The sequence below is a fragment of the Solanum stenotomum genome, chromosome 10 (genome assembly GCF_019186545.1).
Source record: "Solanum stenotomum isolate F172 chromosome 10, ASM1918654v1, whole genome shotgun sequence".
In the NCBI taxonomy this organism is placed as follows: Eukaryota; Viridiplantae; Streptophyta; class Magnoliopsida; order Solanales; family Solanaceae; genus Solanum; species Solanum stenotomum.
Window position 1 is genome coordinate 55,112,200 of NC_064291.1, and position 24,792 is coordinate 55,136,991.

The following is a 24,792-nucleotide window of genomic DNA, read 5'->3' on the forward strand; positions in this document are numbered from 1 at the left end:
TTGAGTTGCTATATATGTACAATAATTGTTTCAACATTTGATTACAAAAATTGAATTATACGAACTTGAAACTAGTGTATGGATGCACCTCGAGATGAAAATTGTGATTCTTCAATAAGGGATGATCGAATGCAGGTTGTTTGTAAAAGTCCACACAATCATATATTTCTCCATATTTTCCCTACTTAACAACAAATAGTAGCAATTATTGGCCAATCTTAATATAAACATAGATATAGTGCAAAATTAGATCTAATATTTATTATTTGATTGTTCTTATATACATCCCAATAGCTAACATTACAATTCTAATCATAGTGTCACGAGTTCGAATCTCCGTAATCATCCAATTTGTATGATGTCTCTTAGATGCAATGACATTTTTCTATGTATCCAATATTGTATTTGATTAATTTTTCTTTAATTTTTACAACTCATTTCAAGCAAATATACCATTGATTATCAACAAGTTAATAAATAAAACAACAAAGTTATGTCACATTAATTACCTAATTTATTAAGACTTGAACACAAGATTAACTAAAAACTCCACAACTAACAAGAGATTTTATTCTAATCAAAATAAGAGTAGGCTCGTTTTAATGCTACAAGTCCATAATATTTGACCTTGGGATATTTTATTTAATGCATTAGGATAAGTGATTATATTTGAAATCCGGTTGATTTGAAGCTATAATTTATTTACACATGTAATTTACATTTCTTAAATTCGATTCTTTTTTTTTTCATAAACATGAAAAATTTACAATTTGTGAAAACAATAAAAAAACATTCTCCAACTCTTATACCAGATGAACAAACCATAGTTTATAAACAACATTTCGAAATATTTTAAAACACCATCAATAAATCAAATATCTCTATGTTTCTTTATATATGTTCACCTGGTCCTCCATATAGGACTAAATTACCAGATTCAACCCCAGAGTTTGGATAATCAGTAACTCTATACAAATTTGGACTATTTGCATATAATTTAACTTCAATATCATCTAAAGATTTAGTTTCATTTTTATCTGTTAAGTAGGTACTATTCTTACAATATCCATCTTTTTTCAAGTCTCCAACTGGAAAATAGCCACCGCCCATAGAAGGTTCTGGTACACCTGGTGGACTATATACGATTCCTCCATATTCAACACTTGTTGCAAATTCATTTAACTTTGTAAATATCTTTGATGGCCAAAATCCAACTGATGTATAGTTTGGTCCAAATTTAAACCACCAATTTCCATTTGAAATGTCCTATAAATGGTAAAAGAAAAAAATCAGATAAATAATAATAAAAGAAGGTTAAGTTTATGGATTGGTAGAGTGTATTATTTATATAATCAGATTATTTACAAGATAATTTAATTACATGTCATTCTATATAATAAGCATTCAGTAGTAATATAGAATAAATGATAAGTAACCTGCTATAACATGTCAAAGTACACGAATATATATTCATTGTTTTTTTAGATTATCATTGGATTATAAAATGTTTTATGATGAATATGATTATTCACCTTTAATTAGAGTATTTTGAATTCGAGCTCAGAATATGAAAAAACCGAAAAAGGAAGATTTACACAAATGTCCTTTCTATGCCACAATTTAGATTTTGTCTGTCTTTGAAAGTTGTGCAAATATAAGCTCTTAGGATTCACAAAACATTATATTGTTGTCTAGTGTATGTCTACAAAACTTCAGACACTAATCTAACGTTTTCTCATAAAATTTACAGTTTGCTCAAAAAAGACTATATACAATAGTCTAAAAAGTCTATAAGTTGCCAGAGAAATTAAAACAGGGTCAACATTCACTAAGCAATTATCCCCAAAAAGAGACAATAGACAAAAATTGTGGAAGGAATTTTGGTAAAGCGTGTTATCTTTTTAATGAGTTCTGCGTAACGTAGATCTAAATTAATTAAGACCCCAAAACGGATAACAGATACCGAGTGGAAAATTTTAAAAAAATAGGGGAAGATGCACACTTACACGAGCAATGTACATTGGTACATCATAAATAGGTCCACCATAAGTAGAGCCAGGAAGATCTCCATCTAAAGGTATTGCAGTGTTTATATGAATAAATCCAGGACATCGAGTATTAAAACAAGCTAATTTTTCTGTCTGCAATCATAAAAAAAATATTAATTAATACACCGACTTTCAAGCAAATCATATCATAATTACGAAAGAAGTTAAGAGAACTACCTTTAAATAAATGTATAATCGTGTATGAGTATCTCCATAGACATATGGATTCACCTAACATAAATTTATTAGGTAACTTTGATTAGCATATATAGTCTGATGCAGGATTTAGAGTCAGTAGATGCACTCACACATATAATTACTCGAGTTGTAATTAAAACTTACTATCCAACCGACTTGTATGCTTTCGATCCCATTTTGAACCTTAATACGACCAGCACTAAATTGATGTCCACTAAGATTTTGAGGATTATGTAAGCTAATAATTGCCCCAGCTCCTGTTATTTTGTTTGTTGAGTTGTATGGGATTTGCACTGTTGCAAACTGAAATAAAGCAAAACACAACATTTTTTAAGCCTCTAGCTGGTCGATATACATAAATTATAAGACTAATTATACATTGCTACACATGTATATACATGTATTATACATCTGTTGGCTATTTTTAAGGGGTGGGCAGGTATAATGTGTTAAAATATCGAAAATATTAGTGTTTCATAGCTAGAATATGGAATAATAAAAGCATATAAACCTTGCGTCCTCCTTTAAAAGGTGTACTTGAGTTGTTTCGATCTAAAACACTGGATTCTATACCCTGCATGGAGATAATAATTGTATATATTGTGAAGAAAAATATGAAAAAAGTGTTTGAATTTTGAAATTCGAAAAATGTTGTAGAATCTTTTGCATTAAACTTACATCACCATTAGGGGACTCATCTTCGCCTCTAATTTGTGATAAGAGTCTTTGTCGTATTAGATCGTCTTTAGTAATTCTTCTGATAGGAACTGTTCCAGTAGGACAACCTCCGCCTTTTAACCCTATGTTAAAAGGTTTGTTAATGTTTGATGAAGTGTCATCTCCTTGTAAATTGGGCAAGGTAGGTTTCATCTATGTCCAACAACAACAAATTCAGTGAAATTTCACAAGTGAAGTCTGAAGAAGTTAGTGTACACAATTTTACCCCTACCTCGAGAGGTAAAGAGACTGTTTCTTAAATTTGTTTTTGATTATAAAAATTAGATTGTATGAACTTGAAACTAGAGTATAGATGTACCTCGGGATGAAAATTGTGATTCTTCAATAGAGGATGGTCGAATGCAGGTTGTTTGTAAAAGTCTACACAATCATATATTTCTCCATATTTTCCCTGCTTACCAAATAGTACTAGTAATTAGTCTCCAATAAAAAAAAAACATATATGTAGTACAAACTATGATATTTAATATTTATATTGTGATTGTCCCTTATGGACATCCCAATAGCCAACAGATTACATTTCAAATCGTAGTGTCATGAGTTCAAATCTTGCCATCTGATTACTCTAGTACAATAAGATCGTTATTACTTCTCCATCATGTAAGACAAAAGTTATTTTTTTAAAATCTTCATACTAAAAATAGAGATTGTACCTTAATCGTCTTGATAGTTGGTTTATTTATAAGCTTCAATTGCCTCTCCAATTCCAAATCTTCAACCTTAGATAGTCTTTGTCTTGCTTCAATTTTGGCATAGCTCAGTAATAGTGAAATTGCAACCACAATTTGTAATATAGCTCTCAGATGCATCAATGATTTCTACATTAATTTGAGAAATAATTAAGCAAACTGTTGGATTAGAAATATATATATAAATGACCTAAAGAAAGAATTAGAATAGAAATATATATAAATGACCACCTCAATTTCATGGAAACACACAACAGAAATTCAGAAGTCATAAACAACATTATTTATACTAGTAGACAAATTCAAAGCATTTTTTGTTTTATAATATAACCTTGATGTTCAAATCAATTTTTGTTTGTGCGATTAATTCCGTGGGATACCAGTCAATTCCCACCAACAATAAACACCAGCAAAAAAATTTAAAACGTACGAAAATGAATTTCTGAAAAGTTACCTGATGTGACATGACTCTGGAGATGATATTTGTAACAAAACGCAAATAAATCTGAAATTAAACTAGTATATTAGTAGAAGATGGGGAAGTATTTATTTAAATGGTGCAAGTAAAAATAGTAATGTTACAATTAACTTTCTACATTTTGGATTTCTTATAAAGGGAATAAATTTACGAGAATCTGAAATCATTTTTTTGGACATCTTTTTGATGATGCAGATAAGGTAAACTAGTAAGTAATTCATTTCTTATAAATGTGTTTTTGACTAATTTTATAAACTGATTAAATTAGCTTATAAATATATTTCAATTTATATATATATATATGTTTGGTAAATACTAAAATTTTACAAGTCAAAAGTCATTAGGTTATACTAAACTTATGATTTTACACCTAATAAACATTTTTGGTTTGACCAAATATTTTACAATTTTATTGCTGATATTATTTGTAATCTTTGAAATACTCTTCCTAAATCATATAATTTATTAGAAAAATTACTGAAATACACGTCTTATGTTTTCCTTATTTCTAATATTTCCTTCTATTTCTAAAAACCTCTAAAGTCCCTTATTTCTCTCCTAATTTTAAATTATTTTATAATGTATCCGAGTTGGTTTTTAATGTATCCGAGCTAGTTTTTAATGTATCCGAGCTACATATTATGTATCCGAGCTAGTTTTTAATGTATCCGAGCTAGTTTTTAATGTATCCGAGCTACATATTATGTATCCAGTTTGTTTTACTTTTTCAAGAATTAATGTAATTACAAACTAAATAGGGATAAGTTGTAATTTCATATTAAAACTATGTGATTCCTAAAATTTATAATAATTTACTTATCTTTCTATTCTATTTTAAACACAAAAAGAATTAAAATTATGTGTTGGGCTCAGCCAGTCCAAAGATACTTTTACATGGTGTGTTATTGTACTTTGGGCCAAACTCACATGGTTTTCCCCCAATGGGCCTCACACCATAGATCATACACCTTATATGAGCTTTCCAATCTTTTTAGCTATCAATGCAGAACACTGAAATTTTTGTTTGCAAACCCGACAATTGTCCCCTTGAACTAAGTTCTACATGGCCCATCACCATTATTCACAAGTCAATTTTTTATTGGGAAAATTTTCAAAACAACAATATTTTAGCTTTTAGTGGGACTCCTTAGCAACAATTTCATTATTTATTAAAAATGTCATTATTTTATTTTGTTAAGGGATTAGTTATGTATTTATTTTATTTTGATTAATTTGAAAGAATACAAATAATTAATAACAGAACAGAGAAAATCATGGAACAAAAAAAATTCAAAAAAGGTAAAAGAGATTTTAAATACAAATCAGTTACGTTTTGAAAAGAGCATAAATAGTCATCTTTTCGTCAAGTTTTTTTTGCTTTCTTCTTAAGAACATCAAAAAGAAAAATTAAAATAATTTAGTTTGTCTTCCAAATCATTCATCTGATAACGTTCAAAGCTTCTTCAAGTTGAATGCGACATATTTTTGAAACAAAAATTTTCAAAATTGACAACTATAAATTTATCGCATCCAGTGAACAATCGAAAAACAATCAGGTATTTTTTTTCAATTTTTTTATTTGTTTGGATGAGATATTCGTATATGTCGAGTACAAGAGTGTTTTTTTTCTTCTGATTGAATCAGTAGAATCTTTGTATGCATTGAAGATTTATAGCTTTTTTCGGATGTTTTGTATCCAAATTATGATGTATAACGAATGAAATTGTTTTTTTTTTAGTTTAGTAGCTATTTTTTATGTTGAATGCATACAATAATTTGTATCCCATTAAGTTAATATAACTAATCGATCATGAACTATATGTTGAATACAACAATATATGAATCCAAAAGTGAGATGAAAATACAAAGTTATAAATACAAAGTGAGATTGAATATAAAGTTGTGAATACAAAAGAAATACTTTGTTCATTTGAAATACAAAGTGACTTTGAAAGGTAAAATACAAGCTAATGGATCATGAACTATATGTTGAATACAACAATATATGAATACAAAAGTGAGATGAAAATACAAAGTTATAAATACAAAATGAGATTGAATATAAAGTTGTGAATACAAAAGAAATTAAATACTCTCTTCATTTGAAATACAAAGTGACTTTGAAAGGTAAAGTAGGCACATAAAATACAAAACTTGTTGGTATACAATCAGGTTGAATACAAAACAAAAGAGAAATACAAACTTGTTCACATATAAATTGAGATTGAAATACAAAATGAATACCCAATAAAATACAAAATTGTTAGCATACAGTTAGGATGAATACAAATTAAGAAGGAAATACAAACATGTTGGTATACTAATTGAGATTGAAATACAATGTAAAAACAAAAAATGTAAAACTTGTTGATATATAGATAGAATGAATACATAAATAAACTGTTGATTCGGACATTGTAGACAAACAAATGCTTTTCCCAAATCTAAAACCCTAAAAGCAAACATAAATATATTAAAAATCAAACAAAATAAACATATGAATGAATTTGTAGATTTTAATAAATCTGAAATATTAAAACGAAATCAGAAAAAAATTGAAAAAAACTTGTTTAATCGACTAAAAATCTAAAATACATAAATTTTACATTAATATGTAAACAAACTTGCATAAAAATAAAAAAAATTAACGGAAAATCCGTAATATGTACAATGCGAAATATAAATCATAAACGGTGATATTGAAAACAAATCAAAAGAAATCTAAATAACTAATTGAAATACATAAATATTAGATGAATATGTAAACAAACTTGCATAAAAATAAAAAAATTGACGGAAAATCCGTAATATGTACAATGCAAAATATAAACCATAAACAGTGATATTGAAAACAAATCAAAAGAAATCTAAATAACTAATCGAAATTACCTTTACCAAATTCAAAATTTCTTGAATTAATATATAGATTTTGTTTACCAACCGAGAAATTTCTTGAATTAATACAGAGATTTTGTTGAAGAATCGAACTTTGAATAATTTGTGTTTCAAGATTAGCAAAAAACTTGAAAAAAGAGAATATGGGAACATGAAAGGTGGGGAAAAAGAAAAACTTTAAGTTAGAAACGTGAAAGGTGGGATACGTGTAAGATGTGGATAATTTTGTATTTGTATTTTATTTTTAATCTGTTATTGGTTAGAATTTGGTCCAATGATGGACTCTTTTGATTAATAAAAGGAAATATAAATAATAAAATGTGAATACAAATTATTTTTGAAAATATTGACATTCTGACATTTTAAATAAATATTTTAAAGTATTGTTATTTTGACTAAATATGTTAGATATTATGACTAGATAGCTAATTTTCCCTTTTTGATATTTACTGTATATCACCCATATCATTTTAGTAGGCAATTGTAGCCCACAACTAGCTTATTCTTGTGTGTGCATCTCTAATAAGAATCAACGGGGCAATTGAAAGAAAAAAGAAAACATATGTGGATTTAGATTAAGAAATTGTAATTATGGGCAACAAGGGACTAAAACTCTCACCTCCCAATTGATCTCAACACCTAAAATCAACCCTCCTCAAGAATCAAAGGCAATCAAAATCAAAAGATGAACACAAATGGAAGACACTTTGATTAATCAAGCAAAAAAGTTAACTATCAATTCTAAGAGTTAACTACTAATTACTCATTAATTCCTTAAGGGAATTGAATTAAACACTAAATTAAGCAACTACAATTTGAGAGTATTCAATTTCAACGTTCAATATACTCTAAGTCTTCCAAAATGAAAAAAAAAAACTAATATTTATAATAAGGAAATAAAAAAGACACTTCTTTGACAATTTTTTTCCCTTAATGATTTAAGGGCCTTGTTTGGTTGTCTTCTTTTGTAAATTCTTGAATTCATGAGATGGTCATTTTCACACATGATCACTTTCTTCTTTCTCTTCACTTTGATGGACCTTTAACATTTATATATCTTTGTTTGGTGTCCATTAAGCTTCTCTAACGCTTTCATATGATCTATGATATACATGCCGTTATCAATCTCCAAACTCATAAGACCTACTAATGTTCAACGGAATTTCATCTCTTTGTAAATTAGAGATGGTAGGTTTCATCTGCAACCTAAAAAGGTAAGTTTTATGAGGAGTAATATATGTACAATAATATTTATTTCAAATTTTGATTATAAATATTAGATTGTATGAAATTGAAATTAGTGTAAAGATGTACTTCGGGATGAAAATTATGATTCTTCAATTGGGAATGATCAAATCCAGGTTGCTTATGAAAATTCACATAGTCAAATCCAAGTAACAATATGTCTCCAATTTTTACATAAAGAAGAAGTAGTGCAAAGTATTAGAACTAATAGTTGTGATTGCCCCTTATAGACATCCCCAATTGGTTATAAGGCAGCGATTCAAGTTCACATGATATGCACACATCTAATACATATATTATAAAGGCTGCAAGACAAATTGTAGGCCTAGGTTCAAAAAGGACAATATGTGTCATGAGCTTGAGTCGTGACAAATATGATATTACAATTTGTACTCTCTTACGATGGTGGGCCAAACCCCTTTTGAAAATCACATGCACATGACAACTTAGGTAAATCGAATGGGAGAGGAACCTGTCTCTCAAATGCACTGACATTTTTCTACATATTATATTGTAGAGATGCAAGCCAAATGTGTTTAACTAATTATTCTTCAATTTTTACAATTCATTTCAAGCAAGTTTACCATGAATTAATACAAAATACAATAGAGTTATGTCACACAAATTACCTGATTTACTGAGATTCTGAACACAAAAATACAGGATGAACAAAAAAGCTAGAAACTAATAAGGGATTTATACTAACCAAAATAGGATTAGCTTGTTTTTAATGTTACAAGTCACCTATCTAACCTTGGGGTTTTTTATTTAATGCATTAGTATAGTGATTGGATTACATCTAACCAATTAATACATGTTTTGGTGATAGAGGGAACTGATACTTTTTGACTATTGTTGATTTATACATTTGCTGAGAAATAATTTGTGTTCGATTAATTAATTGGAGAAACACTATTAAGCACAATTACTGTACGACCAAGCTGTTTAAAACTTACTTCTCACATTGATACTCTTAGATATACAATATAAGATAAACTTCTTTGAATATACAATATAACACTTCATTCTAGTCATTGTTTCTCACATTGATCCTTTATCAATACTTCTCAAATGCCCCACATCAATATACTACACTTATAACTCGGGAACAAACTTCTCACCATTTTCCAGTTTTTTCTACTACTATCTTATTCTTTTATTTTATTACTTGTTAATTCTTTTGCTTCAGTTACGTCTTATTTGTTGTTTTAATGATGTTCTTATCCTTTATTGTTAGCATAATCTCTTCATTATATTATTTTTCTCCATACTTGAGTTTGATATATATTTTATTTTTTTTAGCAATAGGGAACTGTGTATTCACAAAATTCCATCATCTAAACAATGATGAGTGTGAACACTTACATCCCATAGTGTAAAAACTGAAGGCCATAAGAACTAATCTATGGAGCCTATAAAATCAACAAAAGTTCTATATCCCCACCATATCTTGTTTACACCAAAAATAAAGAAGACTAAGACAATTCATTCTGATAATTTGAATGTTGTTGCTTTTGTCTTCAAAACCTATTGCATTTCTTTCCTTTCACAATGTCCACTAGTCCTCTTCTGACTCTCTTTTTTCAATCTCTTTCCAACAATCCATCATACTTTTAGTAGTTTTGGGAACAACTCAACTCACTCCAAGTATGCACAAGAACATGTTCCACAAATTTGCAGTTGTTTTTGAGAAAATGGCCAAAAGCCCTTCCAACCTATAGTTGGATTTTCAACTACACACCTATACTTTACGGGAATTCTACTATCTCCTTGAACTATTTTAAAATGGAATTAATCTCACCCTATATGATGAGGTGGCAAAGAAAGTATATTCAGTCTCTCAAAGAGAGTGAGAGACGATTTTTTTATTAAAACTTTAACTTTGCAAGTAATTTCCCTTTTTCATATTAAGATTTTGATTTATTTATTTTTGAAATTATTTCATCTTTACTTCTATTTATCTTTTCTTTTTTATTTTCTTTGTCTTCTTTCTTTTTCTCTCCAACACTTCGCCAGATTTAAGTTACCGGAAAATGTCATGAACTTACTTCACTTTTCAGCTATCACTAATGCTATCTCTTTCCTTTCTCTTTTTTTTCCCAAAGAAATTACTCCTCTTCTTTTAATCATAAACTTCAAATTATCATTCTCACACCACCAATTTTGCCGCTACCATGTCACCATTTCTGTAACACCCCGACTTTTAAAAACGTCTAAATTAACTCGTATCTTCGTGGAAAGACAAGGAGGGTGAGTAATAAATTAAAAATGATTTGTTATGTGATATTTTAAGTGTTCAAGTGTGGTATCTCAAGTTTTGAAGTTAGGTAAGTGACAAAATAAAAGTTGGCGAAAGTTACCGTAAATTCCTTTTTAAAGATTTGTCTGAAATTTGAGTCAAATGTCTCAGGCGTTTTCTCCCAATCTATTAAGAGTTATGGTCCCCACGAGCTATGAAATCGAAGGTCTACGAGTCTAGTTTCCAACGCATCAAACCGTTCGTTCATACGATTTCAGAATAGAGAGATATTCGCATTTTCGTGGGACTACGCAAGCAGGCACGTGAGGTGGGGCCCTAAATCGGTGGAATGTTACATATATCTTCTCCTTTGACCTTTTTCACCATTTTAAAGCTAAAAAAACAGAGAAATTAGAGAAACCCATTTCTAGGATCAAGTGAAATATAGATTTTCTCGACTTAAGTCCTTGACGAAAGTTGTTCTACGCGTTGGGCTCATCATCGTGGTATAATTTGTTTTATCGATTGCGTAGCATATCACACTTTAGTGTTGGGACAACAAAGGTTTGGATATATTTGAAAGTTTTGAAGTGTATTACGACCTTAAGATCGAGGTAAGACTCTTCTTTCATCGACTCTAGCTTTTATAAGCAGCAAATAGCAATTTGCGATGGAAATACATATATTTTATCGTATTGTCATGGTATCTTTTATTTTTGTGTGTTGATTATGGTCCTACCTTGTTGTAGTATCGAGGGAGTATTAAGTAAAAGTCATTAGGCCACGTGAATTTAGCGAAAAAGGTATGTTAAGGCTATTCCCTACTTACGACATGTTTCCTTAAAGCTTAGAAGCAATGTATTTGGGTTGTTATCCTTGATATACTTGTAGCCGTGATTGTTGATTGTTGGCTGCTCGAGTTGATATAATCCTCCATTGTCAGGATTATTATTCAGTTAGTAGCCTCCCTATGTTGGACACGACTTAGAGACTATTTGTATAGGTTACTTATAACTAAATTGCTTGCTTTTAGCGGTTGGATTGTTATTATTGTCATTGGGGCTATTGTGGTTAGCTGCATGAATGTGATCTATGCCTAGAAGGGCTATGTTCTGCCTACAGGGCTATATGGATGCCTAACAGGGCTATGAGTTGCCTACAGGGCTATATTGACGCCTAAGAAGGATATATGCTTCCTACAGGGCCATGTTGTTGCCTAAGAGGGCTATAAGTTGCTTATAAGCTACGTTGTTGCTTAAGATAGCTATGTGTTACCTACGGGGCTATATTAATGCCTAAGAGGGCTATGTGACTGCCTACGGGGCTAGGGGACTACTAATAGGGGTATATAGGCTGATTGGCACCTTCCGGGCTTATGGAGGCCTGAGTAGGTGGTCTTGTGTGTTGTTTGTACCTGCTGAGCTTATGGGGGCTTAGTTAGGTTATTGTTTTATTATTTTTGATAAGTTTAGATTTAGGAGCAGGCCAGTACACTTATCTTAGCCTTGATTTATTTATTGGATTATTCCAGTATATCAGGATACCTCATCATAGTCTATTGCCTTTCATACTCTGTACATTATTTTGTACTGACACCCCATGACCTTGGGGGCGCTGCATTCATGCATGCAGGTCCTGACAGACGACTGAGTAGACCTCCTCAGCAGCAGGATTGACTTTTATCCGATTAGCTAGCCCCTTTACTCCGGAGCTGCCAGAGTTAGGAAGTTTGTTACCTTTTGTTGAATATATCTTTATGGGTAGGCTGGGGCCCTGTCCCACCAATCTTTACTACTCTTAGAGGCTTGTAGACTAGTGTGTGGGGTTTATAGCTACGTAATGGCCATGCTGGCCCATGTTGTTGGTTTGCAGAAGCTTGTGAGCTGTTTGATGTATTGTATTGATATATACCTGCTTTTAGTTTTGGTATAGATATCATGGTGGCCTCGACGACCCAATCAGGACTTCTGTGCTAGTTGACTATTTATTTATATGATCTCCTGGGGGTAGCTGTTTCTTTTATAGATCAGTTGACAGGGGTCTTGCCGGCCGATGACTTAGTTTTAAGCCGAGATATACTTGTTTGACTTCTTGATTGTGTGTGACTGTCATGCGCTAGTAGCAAATGGTTCAGCAGGGTCGGGTCGGGCCTGAGTTTTGGCATTAGAAGCCAGTTGCGCCCCTCGAGTTTGGGGCATGACAATTTCCTCCATCTTTTTCTAGATCTAAAAATCATTTTACTATCATATTACCTGTTGTTATTGAATTCACTTTGGATTTTGCTATCATCTCCAACTCCAATATGCACTTTCCGAAAATCAACTGACCACACGAACTTATAAAAAATGTCGACTTCTAATTCTCCGATTGGCAGCCTCAAATTCTATTCAACAATGTTATCATTACCAATTGAATGAAACTTCACTAAAATTATGAAAAATAAAATAAAATAAAAAAGTATAAAAAGAATAGAAAGAAGAAGAATGAAAGAAGAAGGTAATGTGCATTTGAGCTTCATATCAATGGACAAAAAGTTATGCAAAGAAAAGTCAAAAGAGGATTAAAAGCAAAAAAGCAAAAGAGAAAGGAAAATGTAAAATAAAGACAAAGAATAACAATTTTTTTATTAAAAAATTAATATAATATTATGTGGCAGGTGAGTGTATATCACTACTTAACATAAATCTGGTTATAACTTTTTAAGAAAGTATATATTTCACTTTTAAAATGTTCTGGAGGGTGATAGGACATCCGTAAAGTTGAAGTGTGTAGTTGGAATTTCGAGTATAGATTAAGGGGGTTTTAGACCATTTTCTCCTTGTTTTTCAATGTAGAAATAAATGGCTATTTATTTCAACATCCTGATCACACATAAAACAAGTAAATATGTCTACCTCTTCTCTATAGTACTCCATGAGTCAAACAAGCTTTTCTACAGACTAACCACACGAAACAATAAACTTTTAAGGGGACTTTGACTTTCCATATTATCTTCCAAGGCCAATTCCTAATCTGTAGTTGGCTAGCATTTCTCCTCCAATAGCATAACTTCACAATGAACTCACATTTGTTGTGAAATTTCCATACTGGTTTGTCAGGTGCATTTAGTAGTTCCATTGAAATCATTTATTATCATAAGCAAATCTACAAATCTTCGAACCTCTTAATAATTTAAGGCCCTTCTAAAGTTGAAATTCCAACCTTGTATCTATAGTGACCCTAGTTTGTTGACCGAGGAGGAACAAAAATTTTTTAAGCTCATTTCACCTATCCAAAGTTCATTCTAGAACTCAATCTTAAAGTCATTACTCACCTTGAGTTGAATAGTTTTGTGAAATTGGGGCCAGAGTCTCCAAACAGTCTTCCAAACACTACAACCAAAAGTTCTAAGGACATCTTCAGTAATCCAATGACTTTGAAGTCTATATTTCTCAACTCACTCCAAGTATACATAAGAACATGTTCCACAAATTTGTAATTGTTTTTCAATGTAGAAATAAATGGCTATTTATTTCAGCATCCTAATCACACATAAAACAAGTACGTCTACCTCTTCTCTATAGTACTTCATGTAACCACACAAAACAAGAAATTTTTAAGAGGACTTTAGCTTTCCATATTATCTTCCAAAGCCAGTTCCTAATCTGTAGTTGGCTAGTATTTCTCCTCTAATAACTTCACAGTGAACTCACCTTTGTTGTGAAGTTTCCATACTGGTTAAAAAAGGGGTACTCGCGCTGCAACCTGCTTGCCTAAAATGAAAATCCTTACGACTAAATAAATATGGGCATAAAGAGGGAATCCTGAACTACAGGAGCTCTTTGGACATTTCAAACTTAGCAAACTGAAACATCTTAGTAGGTTAATCGTTAGAGACAAGAACGAGTGAATCTAGTTTCGAGAGCATGCCTTACTCTAATAGGGGGAATAGAGTTTCTAATCACTTAGTCGAACTAGAAAACTATAAAGAAAGGGAGGCTAAGAAGGTTTGTCAGGTGCATTGGTAGTTCCATTGAAATCATTTATTATCATAAGCAAATCTACAACTCTTTGAACCTCCCAATCATTTAAAGCCCTTCTAAAGTTAAATTCCAACCATGTATCTATAGTGACCCTAGTCTGTTGACCAAGGAGGAACATAAATTTTAAGCTCATTTCACCTATCCAAAGTTCATTCTAGAACTCAATCTTAAAGCCATTACTCACCTTGAGTTGAATAGTTTTTCGAAACTGGGGCCAGAGTCTCCAAAAAGTCTTCCAGACACTACGACCAGAAGTTCTAAGGACATCTTTAATGATCCAGTGACTTTGAAGTCCATATTTCTCAATGATGATTCTTTTCCGTAAAGGCATTATCCTCAGCACAAAACCTACCTATCTTCATAAGCTAAAGATTAAAATTGCATTCACCCCCCTCTCTGAACCCCATATATGAGATTATACTAGATTTATTATTACATACTAAATATAGCATCATATACAAGTTCACAAAATCCAACAACTTTAACACAAACCTTGTTTATATAGTAAAATTAATCATTCAATAACACCATAAAATTTTGATTGTGAACACAATCATCATTGAACATTAGTTTTAAGATATATAAACAACCATTCAAAATCAATAAATTTCAATTATTGAAATAATTTCTAATAGAATTTCAACCATACTAATCATTTCATTTTAACCATAGTTGCAAAATGCAAGGGGAAAAGAAAAGCAAAATTCACAACAGATTTTTTCCATTTATCAAAGGGCTACACAAATGGACTGAAAATATCAAATACTTAAGTCATACACAACACAAAATCATACCCTTAATCCAAACATAACCCTAAATCCCCCAAAACACTTAGTAAACTGTCATAACAAAACCACTTAATTTCCCCATTAAACAAAATAAAATTAAAATTAATCACTTAATTTTCTCAATAATTTCAGAAATGACCTTGTCCATATCAAGTGCCTTCATAGGTCCAAATGGCCTCTTCATATCCAAAAGGCAAACAAACTTCTCCCCCTTTACACCATCGACCCGGATTTCAAAACAACCCCTTCTCGGCTTTTCCGGGTTGACCCGAACCTCCAAACCGGGTACCCCCTTTTCCAGCTCCTCCTTCACTTTCACAGCCCGAATCTTGAACTGCCTGCACTGTGTACAGTGCTCAACAACAACAATCTTCTTCGACCCGGAATCAACCGGAGCCTTCACTTTCGATTTCGCCTCAGAAACGGTACCCTTTTTGACCCGTTTTGGTTTTGGTGAAACCGGGTCAACTGAAACGGGTTTCGAGTTGCCATTCGTGGTTTGGCTTCGGGTTACACGGGTCTGCAATGGCTCCCCCACAGTTGCCTTTCTCTTTGGTGCCATTAGAGAGATTTCTAGGGTTTTTTTTTGCTGTATTTTTGGGGATATTTGAGAAAAATGAAGGGAGAGTTGTGTTATTTATAGGCCATTTTTCTTTTGTCTTTGGATATTAATTTTCCCGCGCTTTTTGATGGCTGGATTAATGCAGCTATTTTTTTAAGACAAAATACTTCATTTGTCCCTAATTACATTCATAATTATTTGTTCACTTTTGATTTGGTATACTTATTAAAAAAATAATGATTGACATAATAAGTTTACCATTTTACCCTTATTAATTATGAAGTTGATGAATTAAAAATTTAAGATTTTTAAAAAGTTCTACCTTTTTTTCAAAGTTAATTAATTGAGGGTATAAAAAGTTTAAAAAATTATCCTTTCTTGATTTGTGAAAATGAACATGTAAAAAAGGAAAATTTGACAAGTAATTTAGAACAGAGCGAGTAATAATATTACCACTTTTGGGGGACTAGCACATGGATTTCTTTCCTTATTTTAAAAAATAAATAAAGGAATTTGCATAAGTAAAATAAGTGAGATCTGAAATTCTAAAGTTAAATAGTTAAATACTTTATGAATTTTACTAAAATAGGATTAGTAAGTGTGAATATAATTATAATAAACATAATTTTATACCAAAATCTTTGATTTTTTAATTATAATAATCAAATAATATTCTCCACTTGCATAAACTAAAATAAAAACATTAATTCTGTCCTTTTTTTGGAGTCCAAATGACAATATTCCCAACTTTTGGGGATTAAGACATGAATTTTTTTTCCATTTTAAAAAAAGAAGAAGATCTAACTTGGTAATATTTTAATATACTTGATGAATTTTACTAAGTTAGGATTAGTAAGTGTGGATATAATTTGAAAAAAACATATATAATATACCAAAATATTTCGATTTTTTTTAAAAATAATTAAATTACATTCTCCACCTGCGTGAACTAAATAAGCCTAAGAATTCATGAAAATCATTTCCAATTAGGGAGTAATACAATTTTATATGAAACTAGTATATCAGCTTCATGTATATATAATTTTGTAAAATAATATCAATATTATTAAAATAAAAATTTGAATTTATAAATATACTTTAAAGAATAAAGTATATTTTTTGTGAATAAACAATGTGAATTGTGGTAGAGTTACTTATTTGTCGAGGTTAAGATGATTGAATATTGTTTGAACATGAAGAAATAAACAATTGAAGTTGAGGGATAACTTTCTTAGAAAGATCATTTTCTTTGACGACAGTTGTAGAAATGAGGATGTTGCGATATGGACATATTAGGAGAAATAAAATAGGAATGATAATATACTGGAGGACAAGATGAAAATAAGATTGAGATTGTTCAGACATGTGAAGAGAAGATACTCATATGCTCCACCGTGGAGGTGAGAGAGGTTAGTTATAGGTGGTTTCAAGAGAGGTAAAAGGAAGTCAAAAGAGTATTGAGATAGGTAATTAGACAAAACTTGGTGCAGTATCAGTTTATCGAGGGCATGACCTTAGAAAAGAAGTTTGTGGAGGACACAAATTAGAATAGAAGGTTAGTAGGAAGTAGTGTGTAGTCTTGCTATTTGTCCATATTAGTAGTCGTACTATTACTCCTTTAATTTCTTTTCATTTTATTTATGTTATTATCTTTGTTGCTTGTACTTCAATTATCGTAATATTTTATTGTGGTATACTTTCCACTCAAAGAAAGTTAATCTTATATACCATCGCTCCAGATACTTTAAAACACTTCAAATTATATGGTCCTAATGCATGTTTTAGATGTAATGGAAGAATGAACAACATAAACAACAAAAATTCTTTTATATTACATGAATCATTTCACTCAAATAAAGCTTTACAAAGTTTGTCAACAAATAGCTGAAAAACATGAACTGTTATCCTCAGCTGAAGAACACCAACTCATCTCATCTGGATTCTGCAGTGGTGGAATTCAAATTTTAGAGCGTCTACGAGCAGCATTGCGTCTTGCACAGCATCCCACGAAGTAGATCATCGACTGATACAAGTAAGAATCAGCAGAGGATGAGAATGAGAAGAAGTCATATGAACCAATTCAAGTCATCGGAGAAATCACAGAGGCGGAGCTAGATTACTAGCTATGAGTTTAGACGAATCCAGTAACTTTGCCTAAGACCCTATATTTGTGGAAATCCATTAAATATGTAGTTGAGAATTCAGTAACTAAGAAGAGTTATGGATTCGGTGGCAAGTTCAAAACCCATAAACTTCAAATCTATGCTCATAAATGTAACTATACTTCAGGAACCTGAAACAAGAGTTGTTATGCTCACTTTTTGAGATCTTAATTAGGAGAGTTAACTTACCAAAACGACAAAGAGAATCACGTTGAAGATAGCAACCACTCTCCATTCAGTTTTCATGTATTGTGCAACACCAGCCCTGAAAGATAATATAGTAGGATAAGAGCCGTGAGCAGCATAACCTTAGCGAAGAATGACAAGACCAGAAGACGACTCTTACTTGCAGGAATCACAACTATAGCACTTGATGTTCTTCGAGTTTTTGTAAAGCTTGCAGTCCTTGCTTGAACTCGCCGGATGAAAGCTCAAGTCATAGTATGAGGCGTTAACAGCAGGGTAACCACATCTACAAAAGGAGCAGAGTATTTCTGAGTCCTTGGAATGAATGGGATGATGCTAGGAAGGATTTCAATATCAAACACGCGAGATATAGAGGAATAGGTGAAACAACATATACAGAAGATATATGTGACTTGCACAACTTGCATTATGAGCATATTGATCACGAATCATTTTAACACTTATCTATAACACATCTTACTCTTTCTGTAATTACTAATTCACAAAGTGAGATTTCACTTAATTGTAAAATAACTACTAGATGATATTAATGTGTTCTCGGAGTAGTATGAAACGAAAACATCTTGCAAAAGAAAGAAAAGGAACAACAAACAAATAATAATAACAATAACTTACTCAGATGGTGGTTTGCAGCAACCAGCTTCAATAGGTGTTAGTTTTGCTAATTTATATTGCTTCGCAGTCTGCAACAAAACAGCAGAAGCATTAATAATATGATTTCACAGATATAAATCATGAACAGGTTCAAGTCGGAACATGACCTTGTATCGTTTTGATAGATTACTACAGTCATCAGTCTTGACAAGACAGCTTTTCAGATGCTTCCAGTTATGGGTGTTATTGAGCTGAAACAAATGAGCAAATGGTTAACCAATGCATGAAATTTTCATCTTAAGGCATCTGAAACAACTCCTATAACGATCAGGACATGATGCCTTTGCCCTATAACCTGCGACTTATTACTTCCTCCGTCCCAATTTATGTGGCACCGTTGGACTTGACAAGAATTTTAAGAAAGAAAGAAAGACTTGAAAATTTGTGGTCCTGTGGCTATAGATAATTTCATTAAGAGAAATGGAAATTTAAGTTAAATTGTTTCAAATTAAACAAATGTGACATTCTTTTTAGGACGGGCTAAAAAGGAAAGTGTGTCACATAAATTGTGACAAAGGTAGTATTTGCATATAAACAGGTGCTTACTTGTTTTAGAAACCACGAACTGTAGTCTTGAAGTTGATACTCCTTGTACCTGCCCACACAAAAACCATTAGTGATCTCACACTTCTAAGAATATCACAGGAGTAAGTAAAAGGATAAAGGAAAACTAGAAAAACTTGTGACTGTCTCGATGAAATATACAAGTACAATCCATGTCTGTGAGACACATTGAGAACCAAAGTGAGACTGAGCAAGACGTGGGTTGAGAAAAAGAGTGGAGAAAGGGGAAGTTACTGAGGGGATGAAGAGAGGAGATATTGAGATCACAGACAGTATGACAGGCGATTGTACCTTTGTCCATTAACAGTATGACCTGAGCTGTTATTCGTCACAATGAACCTGTCACAAAGCAAACCAAAATAAGTGTCACAGTATTATGTAGGTATCAGCCATTTCTGACATCAGCATGCACATAGACACAGTAATTGCCACCTTGTGCCTGTTAACCCTGACACAACAGTAGTTGCCGTTTAATAAAGGATTAAAAATGGCAAACAAGTTTAGAGTTCCACGTTCAAGACAGATTGCAGATAGAATTAATAATGAAGTTAATTGAAAACCAAGCCGGACTCTTGCATGCTTAGACTATCACTTGCTAGTGTAGTTTTTGTCACTGTGTGAAAAAAAAAAAAGGAAAAAGCAGAAGTAGATTTGGTTGTGCATTCCCCTTTGCATCAAGTGGGCAGTATGGCTGGAAAGAAATTGTAGGTGCTTTATCATATGCCTTTTCAAGGTCACTGGACACCATGTGTAAGTCTCTCTTCCTTTCCCTCTACTACTTCACCAGTCTCCTCACAAGATGAATGGCTTAATCAACATATCTGACCAATATAAGAAATTTCTCCCATCATTCAGACTAAAGAGGGGAGCAGCACCATTACTTGGGTTGGTATCGATAAGTTGTGCCGTAACACTGGAACTTCCTATATGGTCCAGAAGGACTTAAGAAAGTTTTATGCACTTTAGACGGATGTAGGATTACTACTTTACCTGATGAAGTCTCAGCTGAGACATCGTGCCTTGCCACACTAAACATTGAAAATTGTATCACGTTCCAGTAGAATCAGAGGAGTCCTCACCCAGGGCTTTGGTTCAATAGCAAAGGTAGTACGATGCGGGATTAGTGGTAAGCACAAGCAGTGAGTTCTAACCCTGTTGCGAACCAAATCTGGTATTAAAGAGAAGGGTAGAGGGGCGGATTATCAACAAGTTTTGGAGCTAGAAACAACCGGTCTCTTGGTTATAAAAGAATTCAAGCAGACCTATGAACGTTACACTTAACATTGCTACTTTAACTGTGAAGGCCTCTACCAATTGCTGGTTAACAAGACCAAAGAACAAAATACTTGAGAAAGAATTCTCCTCCATGAAATAATCATCATTTGTGTGTTTAACTCCAAAATGAAAAAGGAAATAGGCTTCAACCTGGCGGTACTAGGGCGCTTACCAAATTTGAGCAAATCTATACATCATTTGACTCTTTTTTAAGCTAATTTTAGTACATCAAAAGTTGTACCCAAAATCTAAGCACACTGCGCACAGGGACCACGGATCAGGAATAAAGACACACACAATGCTGGAACCTATAGAACAACTAGCTAAGACTATTCATGATATTGTATTTCTATTCTTCCCTAATCAAAATAATTTTTAGCCAAGGCGCTGAAAGCTTGATTCACCAGCCTCCAAGAAGCAGAGTAGGATCCAGTCAGGGGACCAACCCAGAGGCAATGTCTTACGATGCTGTAGCTAATTAGCTATTCATAGACTCCTAAAGAACCCTCAATAATACACCTCATGGCTTGTAACTTGGAAAGCATAAAACAAATAAAACAAGCAGGATGTTAAATCAAACTATAGTTACATTCATACATGATGAAGATAGACCATAAACATAGCAATAACTAAAATATCTCGGTGGACTACAACTACAGTCACAAATATGGTAATGCCTTTTAACTTCATACTGAAATCGCCTCCATAAAACAGTACACATGTAGTTATTGTGTGCATTGATAAGTAACCATAAACATGTCTATAAACACTTGTTGTAACACATCTTCATTATAATTTATTTGATCTTGGGTATTGCAATACAGAGGCGAGAAAAAAGGAGAAAACAAATGGCTGATCTATCAGCAATAACAGATATATAAAGCACCAAATTCTTAATGAAATTCCAAGAAGCATTACTTACGCTAAAACGGTGAAGACCAATATTGCCACCAAAATTAAGCACAACATGATCAGATACTGAAATATAATGTTAAGGAGAAGCAACCAAAAAGGTTATGCCAATCAAGAATAAGAAAAAAAATTGCACTTCACGTGACATTTGATAAAGTGAGGATACAATCCACAACAAGATGGAGTTGTTCTTCCATGCTCCAAGGAACCCAACAATTGATCTGAAAATGATGGAAAGAAGAATGATTATAACAATATACATAAACAAGCATTGAGTGGTTAAAGGGTTAAGGGAAAACTAAATGAACAAGTGCGTTTTTATGTGAAGGAAAACATTTTCCAGAAACCTACACGACGAATATAACTCCTCCAAGACCTAGAACAGGCAGAGTGAGAGACTTTCGACAGACATCATGATGAGCGCTCATCCAAATCCCAAAACCTATGACGCCCACAGCTAACAGCTGCATTTTCAAGATCCAAATGGAGTACAAAAACAGTTAAACACCACCAAAAAAATAAAAATAAAATAAACTTCCTGCTCTAAGCTAAGAACTAGAAAAAACTCAATTTGAAAAACAAGTAAATAGAGCATGTGTTCAGTAATGTTTTCCAATTTTCCCACGTTCGATTGGTCAAATATTTTGGAAAACAAGCTCCTTAAAAATGACGAAAATGACTCCTCTAATGAAAATAGGAAAAACAAGTTCCTCTAGTTATATTCCACATCGATTGTGTTCTCCCCACCCTCCAACACACTTCACCCCCACATCCAAATCCCACCTCTCATTTTAGGATAATATCTTTTGCTTACTTGTCGAACACAAAAAAAAAGAAGTAATAAACTCACTTATTTTCTTAGAAAACATTTTCCTTCATACCAAACATACCTAGAAAGCAAAATATTCTACCTCAGATTGAAAACTAGTACAAAAGGAGGTAAAAATTGGTTCTTTTCTTCTGAAACAACAATTAAATCAAGCTCAACTGAACAACTACAATCACATTGAACCAAAAGCAATAGCATTTAGAATAAATTGAAACACTTAAACTAACAAGCATCTAAGTGAAGTTGCCAACCACATCAAGAAACACAAACCCCAAACCAGTTTGGGGGTTCATCTTTTCAACTCAATGAAACAAAAACAAAACAACCCAAGTTACACATAAGGTAGCAAAGCAGGAAAAATCAGCTAGAGCTGAAAAGAAACTGAAAATATGAAAAGGGGTTCATATATACCATTGTAAGAAAATTGATCCATCTTATCACAAAAATACTAGTTGATGTACTCATCCTCCCCTTTTCCTGTCTTTGTCAACTTGTTACTCTTTCTTGAACCAGAAAAATCAATACATATAGATACAATATATGTAGAAAAAGACAGAGGAAAACAGATAGAGCTGAAAAAATTGGGTGTCAGAAATTCTAAAAGACAAAAAAGATGGAAACTTTATGCAGAGAAGTGGCACTTGCAGTGCAAGAAAGCAAGAAAACAAGAAAAAAGGGAAGGTAAAGGGATGATTTTTTTGAAAAAAGAGAGGGCAATTTTGTGGGGCTAAGGTAAAGAAGATGAGGGTAAAATGGGAAAGAAAAAAGTTATTTCTATTTTTGGTTCTTGTTTACAAAATACTACACGACACGATATGGTGGATAACTGAATTAAAGAAGAAGAAAGAAGTAGCTCACAAGTTTGGATTTTTGCTAACAGAGAATTTTTAAAATATAGTTTACTAAATATTTGCATAGCTGTGAATTACAATTTTTTTATTTGATTGTACAGTGTACTCTTGTGACACTGAAATGATCAGTATATTTTTTTATTTTATTGTTAATGATCCGCTATGGCATGATATCGTTTTTCAATAAAAAGATTCGGAGACTGAAGATTAGAACATAATGATAGAAGATAATTATGTGTTGTAGTAGGCATGGAACTAGTTTCCTTTTCTCATTTTCTTCTTATTTAGTAATTTTATCTAATATTCGCTTAGTATTTTATTCTTCAGTTTCATTATTAATTGTTACTTTGATGTATTTGTAAAATTATAGGAGGTATGTAATATGTTAGTTATTGTATTATTTATCTATGAATTTATAACGGACATGATATGTTTGAAGGAGCATACAATATGATTCATAATTGTGAAATCAAAGTTAATTAAAGATAGAATATTAGTGGTCCTTATATTCGTACCAAACATGTTTATTTAATACCGAGTCTATGGCCTAAAATATAGTAGTTTATATGTAGTGGTTAGTAAAAATTTGAAGGAATAAAAACAAGAAAAAGATATGACTTGATTCATTTAGGTAATTGATATTTGATTCTAAATGAACCATTTGTGATAAAGTAAGTCTAGATTGTTATCTTTTCTTGTTTTTATTCCTTTCAAATTGGTACGAATGTATTTAAGCTGCTTATGAATTTCATATTAAAATTTTCTTTTTAAAATTCTAAATTCGATAACATTATTTTATATAAATTGAGACGAAAGGAGTAGTTTTTATTTAAACTTGGTAAATTCACTAACAATGTTCATGATAACTTTCCATTGTTATGAACTTATAATTGCAATTAAATCCACAATATTGCATTGTCAAGACAAACACCAATTATTTGAACACTTTTTGTGGGGTTGGAGGGAGGCCTACTTAGGAAAAAGGCAAAAGAATCCAACACTCACTTTTAATATAAAATACTCAATTCTATATTACGTGATATTATTTTCATTTTAATTTGTTCTAAGAAAAAAAAAACTGTGCTTTTATATATATTTGCTAGAATCTAAGCAAGTCAATTTTTAACTTTTGACTTACACTTATGATATGATCAACCACACTAGTTCTTAAAACATTTTTTTTTCACATGATTTTCTTAAAAAAGAATAACATATATATTTTTATATTTAAAAATAATTTATTTAACATTTATAAACTTTTCATTATACCTTAGAACGCAAAGTCATACTATCAATAAAAAAAATTCTCGTTATGTTTACTTAGTTATTCCAACATTATATCAATCGAAATGAGTGAACGTAACCCTTTACAATTATCTTTACGTGAATATTAGCATTGACGTATAAATAAAATTTTAGACGAAGATCAATATAGA

At 31.8% G+C, this 24,792-nt stretch overlaps 3 protein-coding genes across 3 annotated transcripts; all 3 read right to left on the reverse strand.

The window, feature by feature from the left end:
• Nucleotides 1-891: 891 nt before the first annotated feature.
• LOC125843206 (uncharacterized) lies at nucleotides 892-3,798 on the reverse strand. Its single transcript, XM_049522419.1, has 7 exons — nucleotides 3,638-3,798; nucleotides 3,283-3,375; nucleotides 2,925-3,116; nucleotides 2,758-2,820; nucleotides 2,391-2,549; nucleotides 2,007-2,141; nucleotides 892-1,266 (listed from the first exon to the last, which is right to left on the reverse strand). Exons 1-7 carry the CDS (start codon nucleotides 3,791-3,793, stop codon nucleotides 892-894), a joined length of 1,173 nt encoding a protein of 390 aa, XP_049378376.1. The 5' UTR covers nucleotides 3,794-3,798.
• An 11,547-nt stretch (nucleotides 3,799-15,345) lies between these two features.
• LOC125843332 (uncharacterized) lies at nucleotides 15,346-15,934 on the reverse strand. The gene has a single exon (XM_049522566.1). The coding sequence runs from the start codon at nucleotides 15,900-15,902 to the stop codon at nucleotides 15,447-15,449; it is 456 nt and encodes a 151-aa protein (XP_049378523.1). The 5' UTR covers nucleotides 15,903-15,934; the 3' UTR covers nucleotides 15,346-15,446.
• A 1,811-nt stretch (nucleotides 15,935-17,745) lies between these two features.
• LOC125843322 (tetraspanin-10) lies at nucleotides 17,746-23,219 on the reverse strand. Its single transcript, XM_049522554.1, has 11 exons — nucleotides 22,917-23,219; nucleotides 22,028-22,140; nucleotides 21,843-21,897; nucleotides 21,687-21,742; nucleotides 19,781-19,828; nucleotides 19,472-19,520; nucleotides 19,033-19,116; nucleotides 18,887-18,954; nucleotides 18,411-18,536; nucleotides 18,254-18,329; nucleotides 17,746-17,925 (listed from the first exon to the last, which is right to left on the reverse strand). The coding sequence occupies exons 1-11, from the start codon at nucleotides 22,968-22,970 to the stop codon at nucleotides 17,860-17,862; spliced, it is 795 nt and encodes a 264-aa protein (XP_049378511.1). The 5' UTR covers nucleotides 22,971-23,219; the 3' UTR covers nucleotides 17,746-17,859.
• Between the last annotated feature and the right edge of the window lie 1,573 nt (nucleotides 23,220-24,792).

What these genes read in the sequence shown, in the direction of transcription:
- LOC125843206 (XM_049522419.1), bottom strand. Translation starts at nt 3,793, where the DNA reads ATGCATCTGAGAGCTATATTACAAATTGTGGTTGCAATTTCACTATTA. An exon ending in ATGAGTCCCCTAATGGTGAT is followed by an intron (nt 2,821 to 2,924) that starts GTAAGTTTAATG and finishes ATCTCCATGCAG; the next exon opens with GGTATAGAATCCAGTGTTTT. An exon ending in CTTTTAAAGGAGGACGCAAG is followed by an intron (nt 2,550 to 2,757) that starts GTTTATATGCTT and finishes GCTTTATTTCAG; the next exon opens with TTTGCAACAGTGCAAATCCC.
- LOC125843332 (XM_049522566.1), bottom strand. Translation starts at nt 15,902, where the DNA reads ATGGCACCAAAGAGAAAGGCAACTGTGGGGGAGCCATTGCAGACCCGT.
- LOC125843322 (XM_049522554.1), bottom strand. Translation starts at nt 22,970, where the DNA reads ATGAGTACATCAACTAGTATTTTTGTGATAAGATGGATCAATTTTCTT. An exon ending in GGATCAATTTTCTTACAATG is followed by an intron (nt 22,141 to 22,916) that starts GTATATATGAAC and finishes TTGAAAATGCAG; the next exon opens with CTGTTAGCTGTGGGCGTCAT. An exon ending in TTGGTCTTCACCGTTTTAGC is followed by an intron (nt 19,829 to 21,686) that starts GTAAGTAATGCT and finishes GCTTTGTGACAG; the next exon opens with GTTCATTGTGACGAATAACA.